General features: G+C 43.0%; 1 protein-coding gene across 2 annotated transcripts in view; it reads right to left on the minus strand.

Annotated features, from left to right (window-relative positions):
• NUP214 (nucleoporin 214) overlaps positions 1-18,149 on the minus strand; it is a 39,792-nt gene that overhangs the window by 10,597 nt on the left and 11,046 nt on the right. For both annotated transcript variants that reach the window (XM_053962210.1, XM_053962209.1), the window contains exons 14-29: positions 18,019-18,110; positions 17,603-17,692; positions 17,114-17,263; positions 16,723-16,881; positions 14,451-14,554; positions 13,779-13,958; positions 13,230-13,315; positions 13,052-13,135; positions 12,483-12,725; positions 11,634-11,801; positions 11,037-11,145; positions 7,642-7,717; positions 6,872-6,980; positions 5,798-5,900; positions 4,210-4,283; positions 670-2,424 (exon numbers count right to left, since the gene is read on the minus strand). In XM_053962210.1, the coding sequence (XP_053818185.1) occupies positions 670-2,424; positions 4,210-4,283; positions 5,798-5,900; positions 6,872-6,980; positions 7,642-7,717; positions 11,037-11,145; positions 11,634-11,801; positions 12,483-12,725; positions 13,052-13,135; positions 13,230-13,315; positions 13,779-13,958; positions 14,451-14,554; positions 16,723-16,881; positions 17,114-17,263; positions 17,603-17,692; positions 18,019-18,110 (3,582 nt within the window). The remainder of the gene's footprint in view (positions 1-669; positions 2,425-4,209; positions 4,284-5,797; positions 5,901-6,871; positions 6,981-7,641; positions 7,718-11,036; positions 11,146-11,633; positions 11,802-12,482; positions 12,726-13,051; positions 13,136-13,229; positions 13,316-13,778; positions 13,959-14,450; positions 14,555-16,722; positions 16,882-17,113; positions 17,264-17,602; positions 17,693-18,018; positions 18,111-18,149) is intronic.

The raw sequence follows: 18,149 nt of genomic DNA on the forward strand, positions 1-18,149 counted from the left end.
GAGGTTTGGTCTGTGCAAGAATCCAATTTAAGTGTGTGGATAGGTAGCTGATGCTCGTGTTACTGCTATATTTAATTTTGAGATGCTTCCAAATGCAAAAGTGGATTTAACAGATTTTTTCCCCTGCAAACCTATCACTTTGAGGGCTTAAATTTTTTTTGGCTAACCTAGCTGATGACACAATATTACACCTGTCTGTGCATCCACTGTTGCATTTGTTCAGTGCAGGCCACTGAAGGAAGTGCTGCATCTGTGTTTATTCATTGCCTTGGTTATGGTCTCAGAGCTGCTCTGTGCCTTTGGTGCAACAATTTACAACACTTCCAGTTATTGTGCAACAGGCAGGATAATATGTAATTCAAAATTAAATTAAGGTAGACTAGTAAGTAAAAAATGAAGGCAGGACTGGATGACAAAGCTACATTCAGAGGCCTGCTGATGAATAGTGAAGCAGAGCAAAAGCTTCTTTTGCCTCCAACATTAGTCTGCTTCTCACATACACTGCAGCTCTTGTTCTTACCAATTGAAAACAAAACAGAACAAAACCAAACCAGAAAAATGAGACCCATCAGGTGCCATAGGGGAAAAAAAGGCATTGATGCCATCCTGCTTTCCCCAGTGATACACTCCAAGCCAGACAGTGCCACTGGGCCAACGCTCTGCCCTTACCTGAGGCCTGGCAGAAGCTGAACCCAGCAGAGGACGTGGTGGTGGTGACAGCAGCAGTGCTACCAAACACAGATCCCCCTTGCCCAAAGCCAGAGCTCTGCCCAAACACGGGAGGGCTGCTCTGCCCAAAGAGCACCCCGCCCGTGCTGGCTGGCTGGCCAAAGGAGAAGGAGCTGGCGCTGTTGGTGCTGGCCGGGGCTCCAAAAACATTCCCACTGCTCGAGGCTGCTGTGGAAGCTGCTGGCTGGCCAAAGGCTGGCATTGTCCCAAACCCAGACTGGCTGAAGGTAAAGCCACTTGAAGAACTGCTTGAGGGTTGTCCAAAGACTGGTGCTTGCCCAAAGGCTGGCTGGCCAAAGCCTCCTGTGGTGGTGGTGCCAAAAGCAGAAGTACCAAAGGCTGAGGTGGCAGCCTGGCTGGTGGCAGTGGCTGTGGACAGAGTGCTGGTGGTGAGCTGCCCAAATGGAGAGGATGCTGTGGTACCTGCTGGGAGCTGTCCAAAAACAGGTGGTGTGGAAGGAGCAGCAGCTGCTTCCCCGGCAGGCTGGGTAAACGCTGAGCCAGAAGAGCTGGAACTTGGCGGCTGAGAGAACACCGAGGAGCCTGCAGAAGTGGGGGCAAACACAGAGGCAACAACAGCTGGACTCTGCACACCTGTAGTAACATCAGAGGTAGCAGCCGGGGCACCTGTGGCTTCTGCAGGAGAGGCAACACTTGCTGTGGAGGCTGTTGCTGAGACATTCTGATCTGGTGGGGTGACTGTGGAGACAGCAGGAGGTACCGGAGCCTTCAGCTCGCTGGTGGAGGTGGGAGCAGCCACAGTGTCAGGGGCAGGTGGTGCCACTGTGGTCCCAGAGCCCTCTGGGACCACGTCCCCAGCTGTGGCCTGGGGTAAGGCGGGTTCTTTATGCGGCTCTGAGAGCTGTGCCTGGGGCTGTGGCACTGGAGGTGAAGACCCAGCTGCTACAGCTTCGTTTTCAGATGGTTTTTCTGACCCAGGTGGTAATTTGGCATCCCCTGCAGACTTACTGGAAGTTGTAGCAGGGACAGCAGTTTGTGACGAACTTGAGAAACCTCCAAACGAGAGGGATGTTGAAGCAGGGAGAGTGGAAGGGGCAGAGGTGGAAGTGCTCATACTGTTTGTTTGCTGAATACCAAAGGAAAAGGTGGGTTTGCTGCCACCAGAGCCTCCAAGATTAAACACCCCAGAAGACCCTGTGCTGGTTAACTGGACATTGCCAAAGAGACTGCCTGTGGCACTAGTGCTGCTGGACAGGGATGCAGTGCCAGCTGCTGTGACTGATGTTGAAGCAGCTTCTCCAGCTTTTCCTAAAGTCAGGGGAGCAGTAAAATTAAACCCAGAAGGTATTGTAGACACTTTAGTTGACGGTGTTCCTGCAACACTGGTAGATGGTGCTTTACTGGTGGTCTTGGCATTATCATCTACTTGACCAACTCGTAGTCCTGAGAAGCTCCCAAGAGTTTCCCCAGCCAGACTGCCCTGAAACAAGTGATCTGCTGGTTTGGATGGAGCAATATCCAACTTGCCAGAGGTTGTGGAGGGAGCAGAAGATGATGTTGCAGCAGCTTTGTTTGACTGGGTGCCATCTGCTGAGGAGCTACCTCCTGCTACACCTCCTGGAGCACTTGCTGATTTGTGGGACCCAAATACAAAGGAGCCCTCGGGAATTGCTCCAAGTTTGGAACTCCCAGCAAACAAAAATGAATCCGGCTGGGCTGATTCTTTTGCAGGGGCTGTCAGTGAGAGAGACAGAGGTAATAAATCGAGTTAGGGTATGCAAAGCTCATTTATCATTCTTGCAATAATGGTCCATTTTAGTACTTCACAGACTGTCAGTGCTCTTGCCTCAAAACTATAAAGCCTCTGTCCACCAGGTAACTGCAAGCTTCATATCCATTCAGGACGCAACAGTGACACCTGAAGCCTTTATGGCCAGGGTGGCAGTGACAAACACTGTTACTCTCACATCACAGCCTCCACTTAACCATCCTTCTCTTTGAGTACCGACAACTCCAGCTTTTCACTCCTATTTCTTTTTCAGCAGTTTGATAAAAACATGAAAGACCTGGTTATTACAGATAATTTTCTACTGACACCACTTTCACCGCTTCTTACCTGGTTCAGGTAAAAAATTCCTGACATTTACTACAGCACTTTCTTTATAAACCAATGGCTCAGAACAGTTAAGGTCATAAAAATACTTTCTGACACTTGAACAGTCTTCTACAAAATCAAATCTTTCTTTACAAATTCAGCTATTTATAGACCACCAACCCGTTTTGATACAGCCTGTTTTCAGCTTTGAAAAACTAGAGAAAAACTCCCAAATATAATTGCCAAAGCAGCTCCATTTCGAACCTACACTGCTGTCCAACAGTGTGAAACTGCTGAAGTTTTAAGGGAGACTGGCCTAGTTTTATTTAATGTACTGTCATTTCATTTCTGAGCACCAAACAAATTCTGACTTGAAAACACTGAACCGGTGTTTGGACAAAATACAGGAGATCTGCATGGAGATCAAACAACAAAGAGTAAAAGCTTCTCCGCAGATCTGGTATTATCCTTGTGTTCTCCTCTATGTTAAGTATATTTAGGTAACTGACACTCAATAATGTAGCTTTTTTTTTCCCTCCTGAGGCCCTGAAATTACATTCTGTAGTTCTTCCATTACCAATTACAGAGACAAGGTGTTCCTACCAGCTCACAGAACAGAGTGAAGTACCTGCCTTCACACAATGCTGTGGTTTACAAGTCTGCCTCCTGTACCTCCCACTCCTGCTTTATCTGTGTTATTTACCTAAACTTTTATGTTAATCTCCAAATTTTAAGCCCACTTCACTCTCTCTGCTTAACATCAAGAGTATCAGTAGCATTACTGTAGCTGTGATGGTCTAAGGATAGAAATGAGCCAAGATTTGTAAGAAGAGGTGATGTCTTTTATCAGAGGAACAAACAACATCGGGAGCAAATTTTTTGGCTGCATGATCTCATCTGCAAGACTGAAATTAAAGGCAGAAAGCTTCAAAAATATTACAAAGCAGATTTTATCAGTTCCCTTTTATGAGACTCGACAAGTAGGGTCTACCTATAACATGAAAAGGCAGCCTGTGTATTGTCACTTCAATTTTGGAAGCAACACTAAGCCATTCCAAGCACTTCCCTCTGATTGCTAAATGCTCACTGGATAACAGTTCTATGTCAATCCTCCTCAGCAACTTTAAATCTACAGATTAAAAACAGCAGAGGAAATGACTATAGACGTTACCCTTTTCATAAACTACTGTCTCCTAAATGTTCTTGGCAACAAATATTTTGCTTAATTGATAGGTGGGTGGCCCAGATTTCTGTGTACTACAGGGGAGAACCCAGCATATGTATGAAATGTTATTGCAATATGAAATATATTGTAATTCTAGTAATATAAATGTAATATAGAAAAAGAACCACATGGATTAGCAAGAGTAAACACTCTATTAAGAGGGAAGAGATGCTGGTTTTGCACACTGTCCCAAACTAACCTTGTGAGGGAGTGAGGTTGGGCAGCGTCTGTGATGAAGCAGCTGATGTGACACCACCAAAATTAAATACAGACCTAGGAGGAGAGGGGAGAAAGGGAAAGAATGACTTAGCTCAAAGTGCTGAAATTTCCAACCATATGATGAGCACAACTCTGAGACTCAGATTTCCAGTACAGACTTGCACAAAGCCAGGCACACAGGAGCAGTTTCTCCAAGGACTAAATAGGAAGAGAGAAGCACACACACACACAGTGCTCCATTTGTTCCCTCTCTGAAAAGGCTTCTAGAGGGTTAAAGAGAGTCACGGTTCAAAGTTCTTTTGACCACCCCTCATCCTTCCATGTTCTTTCCTTTCTGCTGTGCATTTCTTCCCCTTGCACCAAAATCTGATGGATTTGGGGAGACTGGTGAGAGAAAAAACCACAGGGGCAACCAGAGTTTGAAAGAGCTAAAAGGGAAGAATCAGTGCATGTGCAGAAGGGAATGACTGGATACAACCATCCATCAAAAAGGAGATCACTCATAGCAAGACAAAAATGAAAAGTTATCATGACTACTTTAGACTGAAAATATTTTGTCTTGCAAAAATACTGTGATCTTTCATAATGAGTCTTGCAGAGATCTTCATTCCCTGAGGCTTTTTAAGCTTTTTCTGATTCTCAAAGACCAGCTGCTGATATAGAAGTCAGGCCATGGGACTAAGACATCACTGACAACAGCACTGTATTTAGCATATGGTTTACACACTGAGGCACTGCACATGGGACAAAGGCAGGGTTGTTTGCTTTTTGAATCTGAATTTCCATCACTCAAAAGGACTCTTTTAGCCCTCTGAAGAGCCCAGCAAGGCATTTGGGTAGCATCCACTTAAAAAACATGTAGAGAGATGGATAAAACTGAAAGAAACCACCCATTTGAATGTGTGTGTATTTTGAAAGACTTAATGTTGCCAACCATGCAGAATTTCAAACAATCATTCCTAAGGAATCATCCCTCTCCCCTAAACATAAGATATAACCAAATAAAGATTTTTGCCATCCTTGAAATACCATTCCATAAGAGAGATTTCAGAGTAACTGTATGTTCATAACACGTGCCTTGCTTTGTGTTATTGTTATGTAACAGATATCACCAGATGGCTTGGGACGTCCTCTTGTCACCTTCATGAACTGATTACTTTTTCAAGCCAAAACACAAATTTTATTCTACTTATTCATTAAAATGAATAAGTAATTCAGGGAGTGTGACCATCAGTATACAGATTTCAAGTCCTAATTGGGAACTTGTTCAACAGTCCACTGCAGATAAACCCCAAAAGCAAGCCAGTCATCCTTTACTCTTGATTAGTTATAAACTGAAAAATCTCAGAGCAACATGATATTGTGTCAAAGTCTCACAGACCTTCAGACCTCACTCAGGCTTCCACAAACAAGGTCTTCAAAGCACCCTGGTACAACCCCTGCCCTCCCAGTCTAACATCTGCAGGTGCCATTTCACAGTACTGCACAGCTTGTGGGCAACACCTGCTGTAACAGCCAATGCTCATATTTAATGTCAACTACAGAGAAATCTTAATGTTCATACAGACCCTGCAGAAGAAAACAAGGACGTTTTGTTAAGCTGTGAAGTTGTTGCTTGCGCTGATGTCACAGTAGAAGAAACAGCTGTAACTGTTTTTACTGTCCCTTGTCCTGTAAGTTACAAGAACAACAAATAAATATACTTTTAAAATAAATTTACAAAAAAAATATATAAACAAAGCACCCTGTAATCCATCTATTACAAAAGCAGGGATTAGCTTGCACAGACAGGCTATAATTTAATAAATTTCTAATAAAAAGGAAGTGCTATCAAATTCAGGAGCTGACATTTTCAATAAACCAAAATTTAAGAAGCATTTGCCAAGTCAAATATGATTCCTAGCTATTTTTACTGCTTCTTACCCCTGGCTAAGAGGCAACCTACATCCACGGATTAAAGGCAAAAGACCAACAGAGATGGATTTCAGACGTTTATGAAAGAGGCTTATAAAACCATGTCCAATGCAAGCATTATTATCTAATACACATTAAAAATCAATTGCTTCCTTCCACTAATGCTTCCTCTTTCCCTGTTAAGTTGTAAACTGAGCATTCCTTTCCTTAGAAGCTTCCCAACTCGATGAGACTAGTCTGAACTGGCTCTGAAGTTGGTCCTACACCTCAGTGCTCAATTGAATTAGATCAAGCTTGTTCAGGTACTCCTCTGTGTGTCTAAAAATCAAATCAGCACATTTAAAATGTTTTAAATCAGCAGGATTTTAACGTTTTAAAAACAAAAGAGCTGCTTTTAATTTGCTGTCGAACCACAGTAGCCTTGTGGAAGATGTGCTTTCAGCATTTCCTGATAAGAGTTACAAGCCTTGAGTGCACTCTGAACAAGGAATTGTGTCACTAAATTCTAGAGGCAGGAACAGACAAAACACAGGGAGTATAGAAAACCACTCTCCTGCACTTCTGTACTTTTGCTTTACAAATTCTCCCCCTCAAGACTGGCACAGCAACCTCTCAGTGGAGGCAAATCTTTTCTCCTCAGTATCCTCATTCTCTGGACTGTGCACCCTGACATGTTGCAAGAGACATCCAGGCCTTATTTCCATCTCCACAAGAGAAAGAAAACTCACCTGAGATCTTGCTGCCAGATGATGTTGGAGCAGCTGTGGATGCCATAGGAGAGGGTGCACACACAGAGGAAGGTGGAGTCTGACTCTTCATTGAGCTTGTCAGAGGTGTCTAAAACACAGCACCACTTCAGGTCAGTGCAGTCTGCCCATTAACAAAGGTCCTTCTGACACTGGTTTGCTATTACCAGTGTCATGCAGTGACTTAAGAATAAAATAGTGGTGGGTGGTTGCAGCACTTAGAAGAGCTCTGCACTCTTGGGCCCATTATGTCTTGACACATAAATACAGGGTCAGTCCTCAGCCTTTTCAACAAGTCAGCAAGCCTCCATGGGCAGCAGCTCGATGATTCCAGAGGACAAAGACTGCTGCATTGGGTTTTTCTGATGCATAGATATAAAACCCAGCAGCTTGTCAACCATTAAGCAATATTTTCAGTAGAATAACGGGGTAATACAGAACTCTCTCCCTTGATTGCCTGTAACTTTCTTTTTTTTGTGTGAAATTTAGTTGTAGCTACCTAACACAGCTTCCTTTGCTGTTAGCTGCAACCCTCAGTGCAGCAAGGCTGTGGCCACTAGAAAGCTACATGTCTTCAGAAGTGAGAAAAGGCAAGACATAACATAGATATGCCTGGCATCACACTGTCAAGGTCACAGATACAGGAATGGTTTGTCAAGAATGCAGGGCAAGCTATGAAAATTAAACCCCCAAACTCTGCTGAGCATGCCCAGGTAAGTACTCCACAGGGAAAGGGCTCTATATCAAAATACCTGTTTAGCTTGATTTGTAGCAACAGTTGCCAAAACTTGATGGACTGCCTGGGCTGCAGAGTGAGGTACAGATGATCTTAAAAAGAAAAATTAAATAATTATATGAATAACTAGTCTGAAAGAGGATTTCCTCTCCTCTCAAAAAGCACAGCTCCCAGAAGCCTTGAACAACAGCCACTATTAAAGATTCCACACACAGCTCCAAAAGGACAAATCTGATTAGAGAATAAACCTCTTAAATGAATCAGCCACATTTAACAAAGGAAGTCTGTAAATGTGTTTAAACCTCTAGACTGAAACGATCAAGTCTTCTCCAGACACTCTTGTCTCTGAAGAGAGTCAGGGCTTTCTATTTTACAGGGAATTGATGAAAAATCAGCAGGTAAGGGGATTACAATGTTATGCCTAGTGGATAACAATTTTAAGCAGCTTCCTTCACAATGTGGAGTCCAGACACGTACACGCAATGCTTAGAAATGCTGAGTAAGGAGGCAAAGTGGGGAAGGGGTGGAGGGAGCATTTCCTGTCTTTGAAGTGTACTATAAACATTGACAAAGTCATGGCAAGAACTATGATAAAATTAACCTGCATTCTACCTTGTAAGTTTGGTATTTTTGACCATGAAATAAAAACCCCCAGACAATTGCTGCAGAATGGCAGCATCTCATGGGGTGCAGGATCTGACCTTGGCACTGTGGGGCACTAACAAATCAAATCAGTGCAACTTGGGAACAGCCAACCAGTTTTAGCATCTCCTCAAGTCTGTGGCCCACCAGGTTCAGAAGCTTCACTGGCCAATACCAGAAAATTTCAGAAGCTTAAATTCAACCATGATTGCATCCTCTTGGTGGCAAAGCCCAGCTTTCTTACCCAGGCAGGTTCTCTCCATCTTGACTCAGACCAGAAGTTCCCTAAGGCAATAACCAATTTCTGGCTGAGGCCACAAATCCCAGACAGTGAGCAAACTTGGGCATCCAAAGTTGTCTGTCTGCTAAAGCACGAGGATTCCCAAACTGCATGTACTGTTTGGTCAGCTGCAGGCCAATTCACAGGAATTTTCTACCATATTCCAAAGGAAAAGGACACACACATGAAACATTTTGCATGGACATTTGGTCTTGGATATGGTTTTGTGCCTTAAACAGCTTTGCTTTACTAGAAAGTCCTTCCTTCCTTCCAGCCATGAGTACTCTCTCTACATTGCCTGGCCTGGTTTTTCCCTCTGCCCAAAGCAGAAGTACAGCAAACAATGAAAACTTGAAGATTAACACTGGAAAAAGTTGGTGTTGGGATGGTGCAGCTGTAAATTTCAAGCTTATACTGAACAAAAAGAAAACAACAAAAAGTCTGTGAAATTCATGAGAGATTGGGACTTGATCTCAAGATCACTTGACAATGCTGTGAAAATGCTGGGTTTGACTTCAGTTGTGGAAAAAGGATTTTTTTTTTTTTTTTTTTTTTCACTGAAAAACTGTGTATTAGTAACTGGACTGGGACCACCAACACACCCAGTCATAGGCCACTGAACAACTGATAACTAAAAAAATCATTTCTGCTTACCATTCAAAGAGTGTGCTGTGGCAGCAAAAGAGAGCCACGATGTCTGAAGTAGCAAAAACTGGTGAATTAACTTTGCTGGGTGAATGCTCTTCATTTTAGTGCTGAATCTGACTGGCAAGCACGGTTCATTTGGGTAGAATTTTTAGAAAGTACATTTTTATGAGGTCAGCTATAAGGTAAAACTGTAGAAAGCCTCCAAGATATCAAGCTAGCTGGTGCTCTATAAATTAGAGAGATCAATCAATACTGCCAGTCTAAAACTACTTGAAAGTAAGACAGTCTTTAGCTACAGTTCAAGTGAAAACCAATCTCATTGCATATTGCTCACTCACAACCTTCTCTATGCACAGCCAGTACTTTCTACTTTTTTTTTCAATCATAGTTCTGATGAAACAGAGGGTGGAGAACTCTTACTGGTCACACTACTTTTAGCCAGAAAATTCCCAAGTAGAGGTGTCTGCAAATTTGACTTTCAAAAGATGTAGCAATTTCCCTCCCCATTCCAGTTCATCACTTTTAAGGAAGAAATAAAATAGCAAAAAGCACCCAAGCTGTTACTCAATTAAAATGCAACAGAAACCATGGAGTAAATGTAAAGGTCTCTAGTTGAGTACTACCACTATGAGACTGTTCCCTTTTTAAGAAGTTGAATCTAAGGAATTCCACCTTTGGAATTGGTGAAGAGTACACACAAATGTGTGAAAGCCAATGGTGATGCAACAACAGCAATTGTTCCAGGAGCTGCACATACAGCTCACAGTTATATGGATAAAGCATTTGCAACTCCATATATAATCAGAGATATGTGGTGAATTTATCCCTCTTCATGTAAGCCCAACTTTGCACAGACTTCTCAGTACTGCCCTCCCATCCCCAGCCCAGAACTGGCCATGCACTGCCCTGGTCTTAAGCAACAGCAAGAACTTCAGGCAAAGACAGTTCCAAGGTCATTACAATGACAGGGGAAAAGCCTAGTTCTAGGCTGGTGACAGAGCCTGGTGATAAGGCAGAAATCTCTGGAATGAGCTGAGCTGGCTGCTGTCTGCAGGAAGCAGAGTAGGGAAGGCAAGTGTTACAGCTAACTCACAAGAAATGGTAACAAATTCAAGGTTAAATACCAGACGTTCCTAGTTCACTCCTGAGGAAGAGCCCTGCAGCTCAGTAGTGTTCCAAAGTGACTGACCCCTAGTGACACCCAACCCCTCAGTCAAAATTCTGATGTCAAAACATTTGAGACAAGTTTCCAGAAAAGCTAGAGCACAGTTCTCCCTCCCTTCAGGGGGTGAATCTGGGAACAGACAGAAGAGGCGTAACTCCAGAGAAGATTCTCTCAGCAAAGGACGACAAAGTAGAAGGAAAACATCTGGACAGCCTGAAGTCACAGACCACACTCAGTGACAGAGGGCTGCAATTCCCTCACTGAAAGAGGTAGAACAGAGGTAGTGATTTGAGAGATACCAGGGCCAAATTTCTTATTAGCAGTAAAGCCACTGAATCCCAAAAGGAGAGGATGCACATAAATGCATTTCACAGACAAATGGAGAAGGAGATTAATACAGACAAATGGAGAAGGAGTTAATACTGGTTAAGACCAGTTAATACTGGTCTCATCATTTGTTCAGGACAAGCCATTAGCAACTCCTTGAATGACCTGGTAAAGTCAGTCTGTCTTTCTTTCTTTCAATCCACAAACCCAATACTCTTGTCTAAATGCACCCACTTTAGGTCTTACACAGCCAGACTCAGTAAAACACTGCTACTGCTCCCCACTGGCAGATGTGCTCCAGTGCAAATGCTACCAAAGGCCACCCGAAAGAAGGGCAGCACTCACTCACCCTATTACTGCAGAAACTGCTGGGCTCACTGCACCAGACTTGAGCTCTCGAACATTCACCACCTGAGGAACAGTCTTCAGAGTTGATTCAGTCAAGGAGGTGCTCACAGCTTTAAGGAACAGAAAAAAAAAATCGGAGGGAAAAAAAAAATATGTAAAGAAAAACTCCATATTAAGCATTTCATTTAATTCAGTATGGCCTGAATAATTCCAAAAAGATCCATCCAAGATTCTAAAACATACATAGTGTACCTGGCCCGAAACATTTGGAATCTCAGATTTCATTAAGGACAAAAGAAGTGGGCAGCAATCTATACAGTTGGTACATTTTTTGCTTGCTGACCAAAACTATTATGAACTCTCTCTTACAAACGTTGTAACATCTTCTGTTAACAGAAATGGGAGTTTCTCAGGTATTTTGTACTAGCAGCTTACAGGAAAAAGGAAGACAAAGGAACGCTGGATAGCTCAGAGATACAACAATTACAGATGTGTGCCACATTTTGTTTGATGATCTCCTCCTCTGAGAGCACTAAATCCCTGTTAAAGCCCCATTCAGCTGCTCAGAGGTCACTTGGGCAATTAGCCATCCTTTTACCTGGGGACTGGTTAGCAGCCATCTGCCTCTGCAGAGCTGCAGCAGCAGCAGCTGCTTGTGGTGCTGGAACAGTGACAGTGGGAGCAGGGGCTCCATGTTTCACAGTCTTTGTTGCAAGCATTGTACTGTCTGCCCCTTGTGGGATGATTCTGTTTGAAGATGTAGGCACTAAAAAAAAAAAACAAATTAACGAAAGTATTAGTTAAATGTTTCTCTATAAATCAGGGAGCCTTTGAAAGCCTTTGCTGAACTGCAGTTCCTCTAAGTACACAGCTTCCTTCTGACAGGACTCATGTGCAGGCCATTCAAACAATCAACACAATCTGTCCCTGGCAGATTTTGGTATATCCCAAGGAACTTAGTAAGTCTCAATAGATGTCATTTTAATGCCTTAAAGGACTTCCAGTTTGCTGTAACAGACACTTCTGCTGACACCTTATTTTTCTCTCTGGTTGCAGGGATTAAAGAAATCTCTCTTGCACAAGGAAAACTGAATGTATGCAAATGCAGTTCTTACTGAGACTTGCTGGGCTCAGAACTCCTAACCTTGGCCACAAATGCAGTAGTACTCTAGTTTCTTAGTCTTTGGGCAATATTTTAGGTCACTGCACTTTGAAAGAACCAGGCTATCACAAAAACCCAGACAGTGAGTCAAGGCGTTTTAGTGCTTTTAGCTCAAGTTCATGAGGTTACAAAGCCACTCTGTTACTGCTCCTGGGAACCTAGAAAAGTAAATCTGTATCCTGCAATCACTCTTCTCCAGGGCCTGAAGCACTGGCAATGGATAATACAGTAGTTAAAGCCACCCACAAGACCACATCGAGAAGAGACACTGCAAACACAACTCACACAAAGTACCCAGGTGGTGCTGTTTCCCAAAGGATGGAGACTGAGCCATCAAACCAGGCTGGACTGAGGGAGTTCGGACCACAGGAGCATGACGAGGGACTTGGACTGGGGCAGCCTCTTCCTCCTGGTCCACTGCTTGGGAATCATCATTCTCCAGTGACTGGGAAACTGAGGATGTTGAGCTGACTTCATCCAAATCTTCGTAATATCTTGTGGACAGGAAGGCAGATCGGGACAAACTTGCTGCAACATCAAAACCAAAATTCAGTATTAAGTTGAGGGAACCATCCAATGTAACAGCAATGACAAATGCACCCTATTTTAGGATGCTCTCCTATTGGCTCGTTTTACTCATGCATTGATAGGATTTGTCTTCTTAACTGCCTGGAAAAGCAGCCTTCAACCAGACAGCAACTGAAGGCAAGCCCTCCTGAGAGCAGATGGGAGAACAGGAAAGGAGAAGCAGGGGTTGAGTAGTCAAAAGCTAATTTCAGGTCTCAGTCCCACAACAAGCAAGTCACCCTCCTGGAAAGCATATGAGACTAGTTCTGTAGTCACTAAAAGTTTACCTGGAGCTGTAGACCTAACTGGTGGAGTTTTCCTCTTGGCTAGGAAATTCCTCAACTGTGCCTGCTTCACTGGGGACAGCTTAGCTGGAAAATGGAAGGCAGTTATTAGTCTACAGTCAAACTGCAAGTCAAAAAAAAAGGTAATTCACATTTATGGCAGGAAGAAATAATAAATTACCAGGTGCTTTGGGCAAAGGTTTGGCATGTGATTTCAAAGTAGTTTTCATCAAATCGTTGCGCAGGCTTTCAAGGTCACTGTCAAAACTGGGACAAGGCAGAACAGTGAAAAAACAGCAGCAGCAGATAGAAACCAACCAAAGCAGGAACAAAACTGGGCCAAAGTAGCCACTAGAACCACTGGCATATCTGGAGGAACAATTGGCTCCTCTAGATACTGTGTGATGCACTTTAACTATTTTAGAAACTTCAATAGCCATTCACTTCTTCCCCTGAGGTCAGACAGACAACCAGCAGTATCTCAGCTTGAAGGCTCTATTATCCCATTTACTAAAAAACTCTTTAAAATTTTAGGAGAAATTTCTGCTAAGCATCAAACAGTGTCTAAGAATACAACCAATGAGCTTCTGTATTACGTGGGCATGGTTTAGTATAATCTTTAGAATGTCCTGCCCTCCCATACCATGCCCACAAAACATCATTCTCTGGAGGATGAAGCCTTGCACATTGCCGGGGGCAAGAGAGAGGGAGGAATTCATGTTTCACATACCTCTGAGCACTGTTTAGAGATGTATCACTGGGAACACTCCACTGAGATGTCTGGTTGTAGAGGCGCAGCTGCTGCAGGCTGTTCACCAGGTGGTTGAGTCTCTTCCTCTGCTGGTTGATGATTTCCCGGTTATTTGCCAGGGTGTTGAACAAAGTCTCTCGCTCAGGGACTATCAGACGCCTGCAGAGATCAGATCAAGAGACAGGGATAAGGACCATTCTGTGCATCTGGCTCACAGGCAGGCAAGCAAACACCAATGGTTTAGTGGTTCTGGCTACTGAAACTCAAGGTCAATCACCAAGCAGCTCAGTTCATTTCGAATATAGATTTCTCCTTTGAATATGCTGTCAGTTTATTTATTCAGCTCATTTGCTTTAAGATGTTTTGTCTTAGAAAGGTTTAATTAGTTGCTATCAATGAATTTCTGCAAAGCTTACAGTTTGTTTTCTATAAGCTCTATTTGCACTGTACAAGGAGACAAGCTTGTAACATGTATGAAGCCAGAGAGTCTGAAACTATGGCTCCCATTAGGTGTCTGAGACAAGTTCTACTCCCAGAAAAATATCATCTTGAAAAAGATCATACTGTTAAAGAGAAAATGGTCTTTGTCTTGTTGATTATAGACTAATTCCCTATTCACAGATATAGTTCTGTCCAGTTTCAATCACTTACTTCTGCTTTCTCTTCTGTTCCAGGTGCCGGTCCCACTCCAAATCCAGAACGTCGTTCACATCCTGGACAGCAAACTTCACATACTGGTGCAAGCGCCGGATTTCCTGCCGTGCAAAATAAAGTGAGCTTTAAATGCATTTCAGAAATCTCAGTTTCAGTTGAAGAAGATGAAGATTCTTTGGGTTCATTCAGTCCAAGCCATAGAGCGCTTGCCTGTATTTCTGCCTGGAAAGTTTTGCCAGCAAAACAGAACCCAACACGGTGAAAATGTATGTAACAATCAATAGGGTACACATTGTCCAGGGTTTGCCCTCACCTCAGCTCTCAACTAAGAGTCATACTGTCCATAATATTTGCAAAACGCTGCCAAGGTCTTTACAAAAAGGATTTTACAAACACCAGGCATTATACAAAACAATCCTTATTTCAAATGCCAGTTCCAGAACATGAGTCATTTGGTCCCATCTTACAACACTGAAACTTCTAACAATTATAAGTGATCAAAGCTTTGCAGGCTGCTCACACGGCTCTAGAACATTAGCATTCACAGACTATGATTCATGAAAGCACTCACAAATGCTCACACCTCCCACATAAAGGCAAGGAATTAATTTGACTTTTATAGGTAGGAAAATAAAAATAAGTAAAAAGCAAGGACAGAGAGTAAAGTGACTTATCCATGACCACACAGCTGCACAACTGCAGCAGCTATGCCAGAGAGCTCTGGCCCCAAGCTCTGCTCCCTAAACAAACCCAGAGCTCAGTCTCATTCCTGTGATCCTTCCTGCCTGGCATGGCATGGCCCTGCCTTGAACTCCAACCTTGTAAAATGGAAATGGGAACTGCAGTTGGTTTCAGCTCATCTCAACAGAATGTTCACCTAAATATGATGAAGCAGCCAAGGAACACAGCTTGAGAAGAATTCCACTGCAAATGCTTTCAAGATACAGCATGGAATTCTAGTGGGACCTCTCCAACCTGAAAGCAAACCCAGTCCTGCTGTGGGCTTAGTGTTAAACACTGCCAAGCCCAGGTTTCCTTTTCCCAGCACCTACTGTGGCAGCAATTCTCTGGATACCAAACTGGTAGAGCTAGACATCAGAAGAGTCTCAGGGTCTTGAAAACTTCATTGAAAACTAAGACACAAAGCTGCCTAAGGGAACTTTTCTTACCCAGGAGAATGGGGATGATTTCAGAGTCAGCACACAGCTTTCTCAAAGCAAACTTCCACAAAGTTGACCCAAAAACTCTCTCATTCAATTCAAATCCACTTCCACTTCTCTCCCACTAAGTTCTACTTTCCTCATGGTCCTTCCTCTACACAGTGAAACACATACTTCAAGATTATCATCTCTCTGAAGTCACAAGCATAAGCTTTAAATGTCAGAGAGACATGCTGGACATCAAAGCAGGCATGCAATTAAGACTGTGAATCAATCAACAGAATCCAGGTGAAGATTAGAGATCAGACATAAAAGAAATTACTTTGTGTCAGCTGATTTCTAATAATTGCATGCATGGTCTTGATACCTCCTGCCACAAAGATGACATTCAACCTTCGTTGACATGCCTTCAACCTGCCAGTCAAACCTCTTGAGGGGAACTTATCAGTGTATAAAAGACCAAGTATCATTTGTAGGGCACATTCACTCTATTTTGCTGAGGGTTAAATAGCCCTCATCACCAGAGCTGTAACAAAAAGTGCTTCACCCCTACTTTCTTTCTTGTCTTTGAAAGCCTCTTTATGTGCTGCTGGTTATTTTCCTTTGTGCCCCAGCTTTCAGAATATCATTAAGCTTTATGCTCCACCATCCATGAAATTAACCACACAATTCTGTAAGTCATAATAAATCATCAAATTGTTCCATAAGGCACTTGCTCAAGATAAAAATAATTCCAAGAACTCTTCTATAAAGTGTAGGAAAAAACCCAACATTCTTTTAACTGAAATCCCTGAGCAAACACTACAGGCTGAGAAGGAACAGGATGTCAAGAGTCACATTCTAAGATTAGAATAGACTTGGATCTCAGGTGAACTACATCCCTTCAGAAGGAATTTTGAATCATTACTGCAAATGGCAAGAACAGAGAGGAGCTTCAGGAGAGGATTTCCAGCATCTCTTGCAAACTCATGGAAACCAAAGCTCACCACACATTTACAAGACTACTTACTGAAACAGCAAATACATAGGGCAGAACAACTTGCACACACAAGCCTAAGTTTTATTTTATTTAAAGCTCTCTATCAGAAGTTGGCTGACATGATTCATACCTGAAGCTGTGCTTCACTCTTGGGATCCAAAGGTTTCTTATAGAGCAAGTGTAAATACCCTGAGCTATGATTCTGTTCGTTCTGCTCTTTAGCCTCTTCTACCCCTGCAAATCCCTCCAGCAGGGTTGTCTTCAGAATACTGATATCTCCATGAAGTGACTGCAAAGTGAAATAGAACAGATGAGACAAGGTTCAAGGGAACATTTTCTACTGCCGTTTCTAGCACAACCATTTCTTGCCATTTCTGCAAGCATCTGCCTGAAAGCAGAAAGGCAAATACCACCTCCTCATTAACACAGCAGAGTCAGATGTTGCATCTACAGTTCAGCTGTAGCAGGTTAAGGAGGAACATCAGGTGAGGAAGTTCACAGTTTGAAGATAGCCTGCTCACCTCTGTTGTCTCTTTAATTTCCAAGAGGAAGGTGTGAAGATCATCTGACTCAGTTCGCAACATCTTCATTTCCTCTGGAGTTCCAACTTGGAAACAGGCTTTGGAAGTCCGGGCCTTCAGCTCCTCCATCTCCTTTTGAAAATGTGCAATCTGCAAGGTCAAGTGGAAGAAAGGGCAGCCACTGAAAACACAGCAGGGTCTGGAACAAATGTCTCAGCTCTTGGATCATGCCTCAACTACACCATAAACACTGATCACTTTGCAGCCAAAGCAGGAAATTCTTCTTGAACATTAACAGGAAAGAATACTCCATCTTCTCAACACAGTGACTGAAGATGACTGAACAGGACACACAAATAACAACTACAGGATGATCATCTTAGGGAAGATTTCCATTCTGATTCCTAAACTACTTACAGACACCATCAGAACACAGCTGAATGGAAGTGTTTGTGTGGCAGTATGAAGAAAACTGCTTGAAAATCTCACCTCCTCCCTGATTCCTGCTATGACAGGGTCTGACTCCTTCCACTGGTGGGTCTGTTTCTCTAAAGCTGTGCTGGGGAGTGCTGATTTGCTCTGGAGGAAAAAAAAGACAAAACCAAAACCAATATTAAGGATATATCCATTGCAATGGGGAGCTTAGAATACCAAAAAAGGCCTGGTGTTAGAAACTCCATTCAGACACCATACACTCTGATTATAACATAGGTCAAAATATAGCTCTCTATGTGCAGAGACATGCAGAAAACATTTTTTAGAACCACAGATTTGCTACTGTTTCAAAATCAGAAAATAGTTAATTTTTTGACCTAAGAACGCTAGCTCAGTCCAAGGAATGCTAAGCAATTCATGGGCCATGAAAAACATTCACCCTCTAAAGAACCCAGTCAAGTTCCTGTTACCTGAGTAGAGCTTGGCTTTGCTGCTGACGGGGTGATTTTGGGTGTCTTCTGTACCAAGGGAGCTGAAGGAGTATTTTGAGCAGGTCGTGCCACTGGGATTTAATAAGAACAACAGTAATTGATGAACTTAT

The sequence above is a fragment of the Vidua chalybeata genome, chromosome 21 (assembly GCF_026979565.1).
Source record: "Vidua chalybeata isolate OUT-0048 chromosome 21, bVidCha1 merged haplotype, whole genome shotgun sequence".
NCBI classification, from domain to species: domain Eukaryota; kingdom Metazoa; phylum Chordata; class Aves; order Passeriformes; family Viduidae; genus Vidua; species Vidua chalybeata.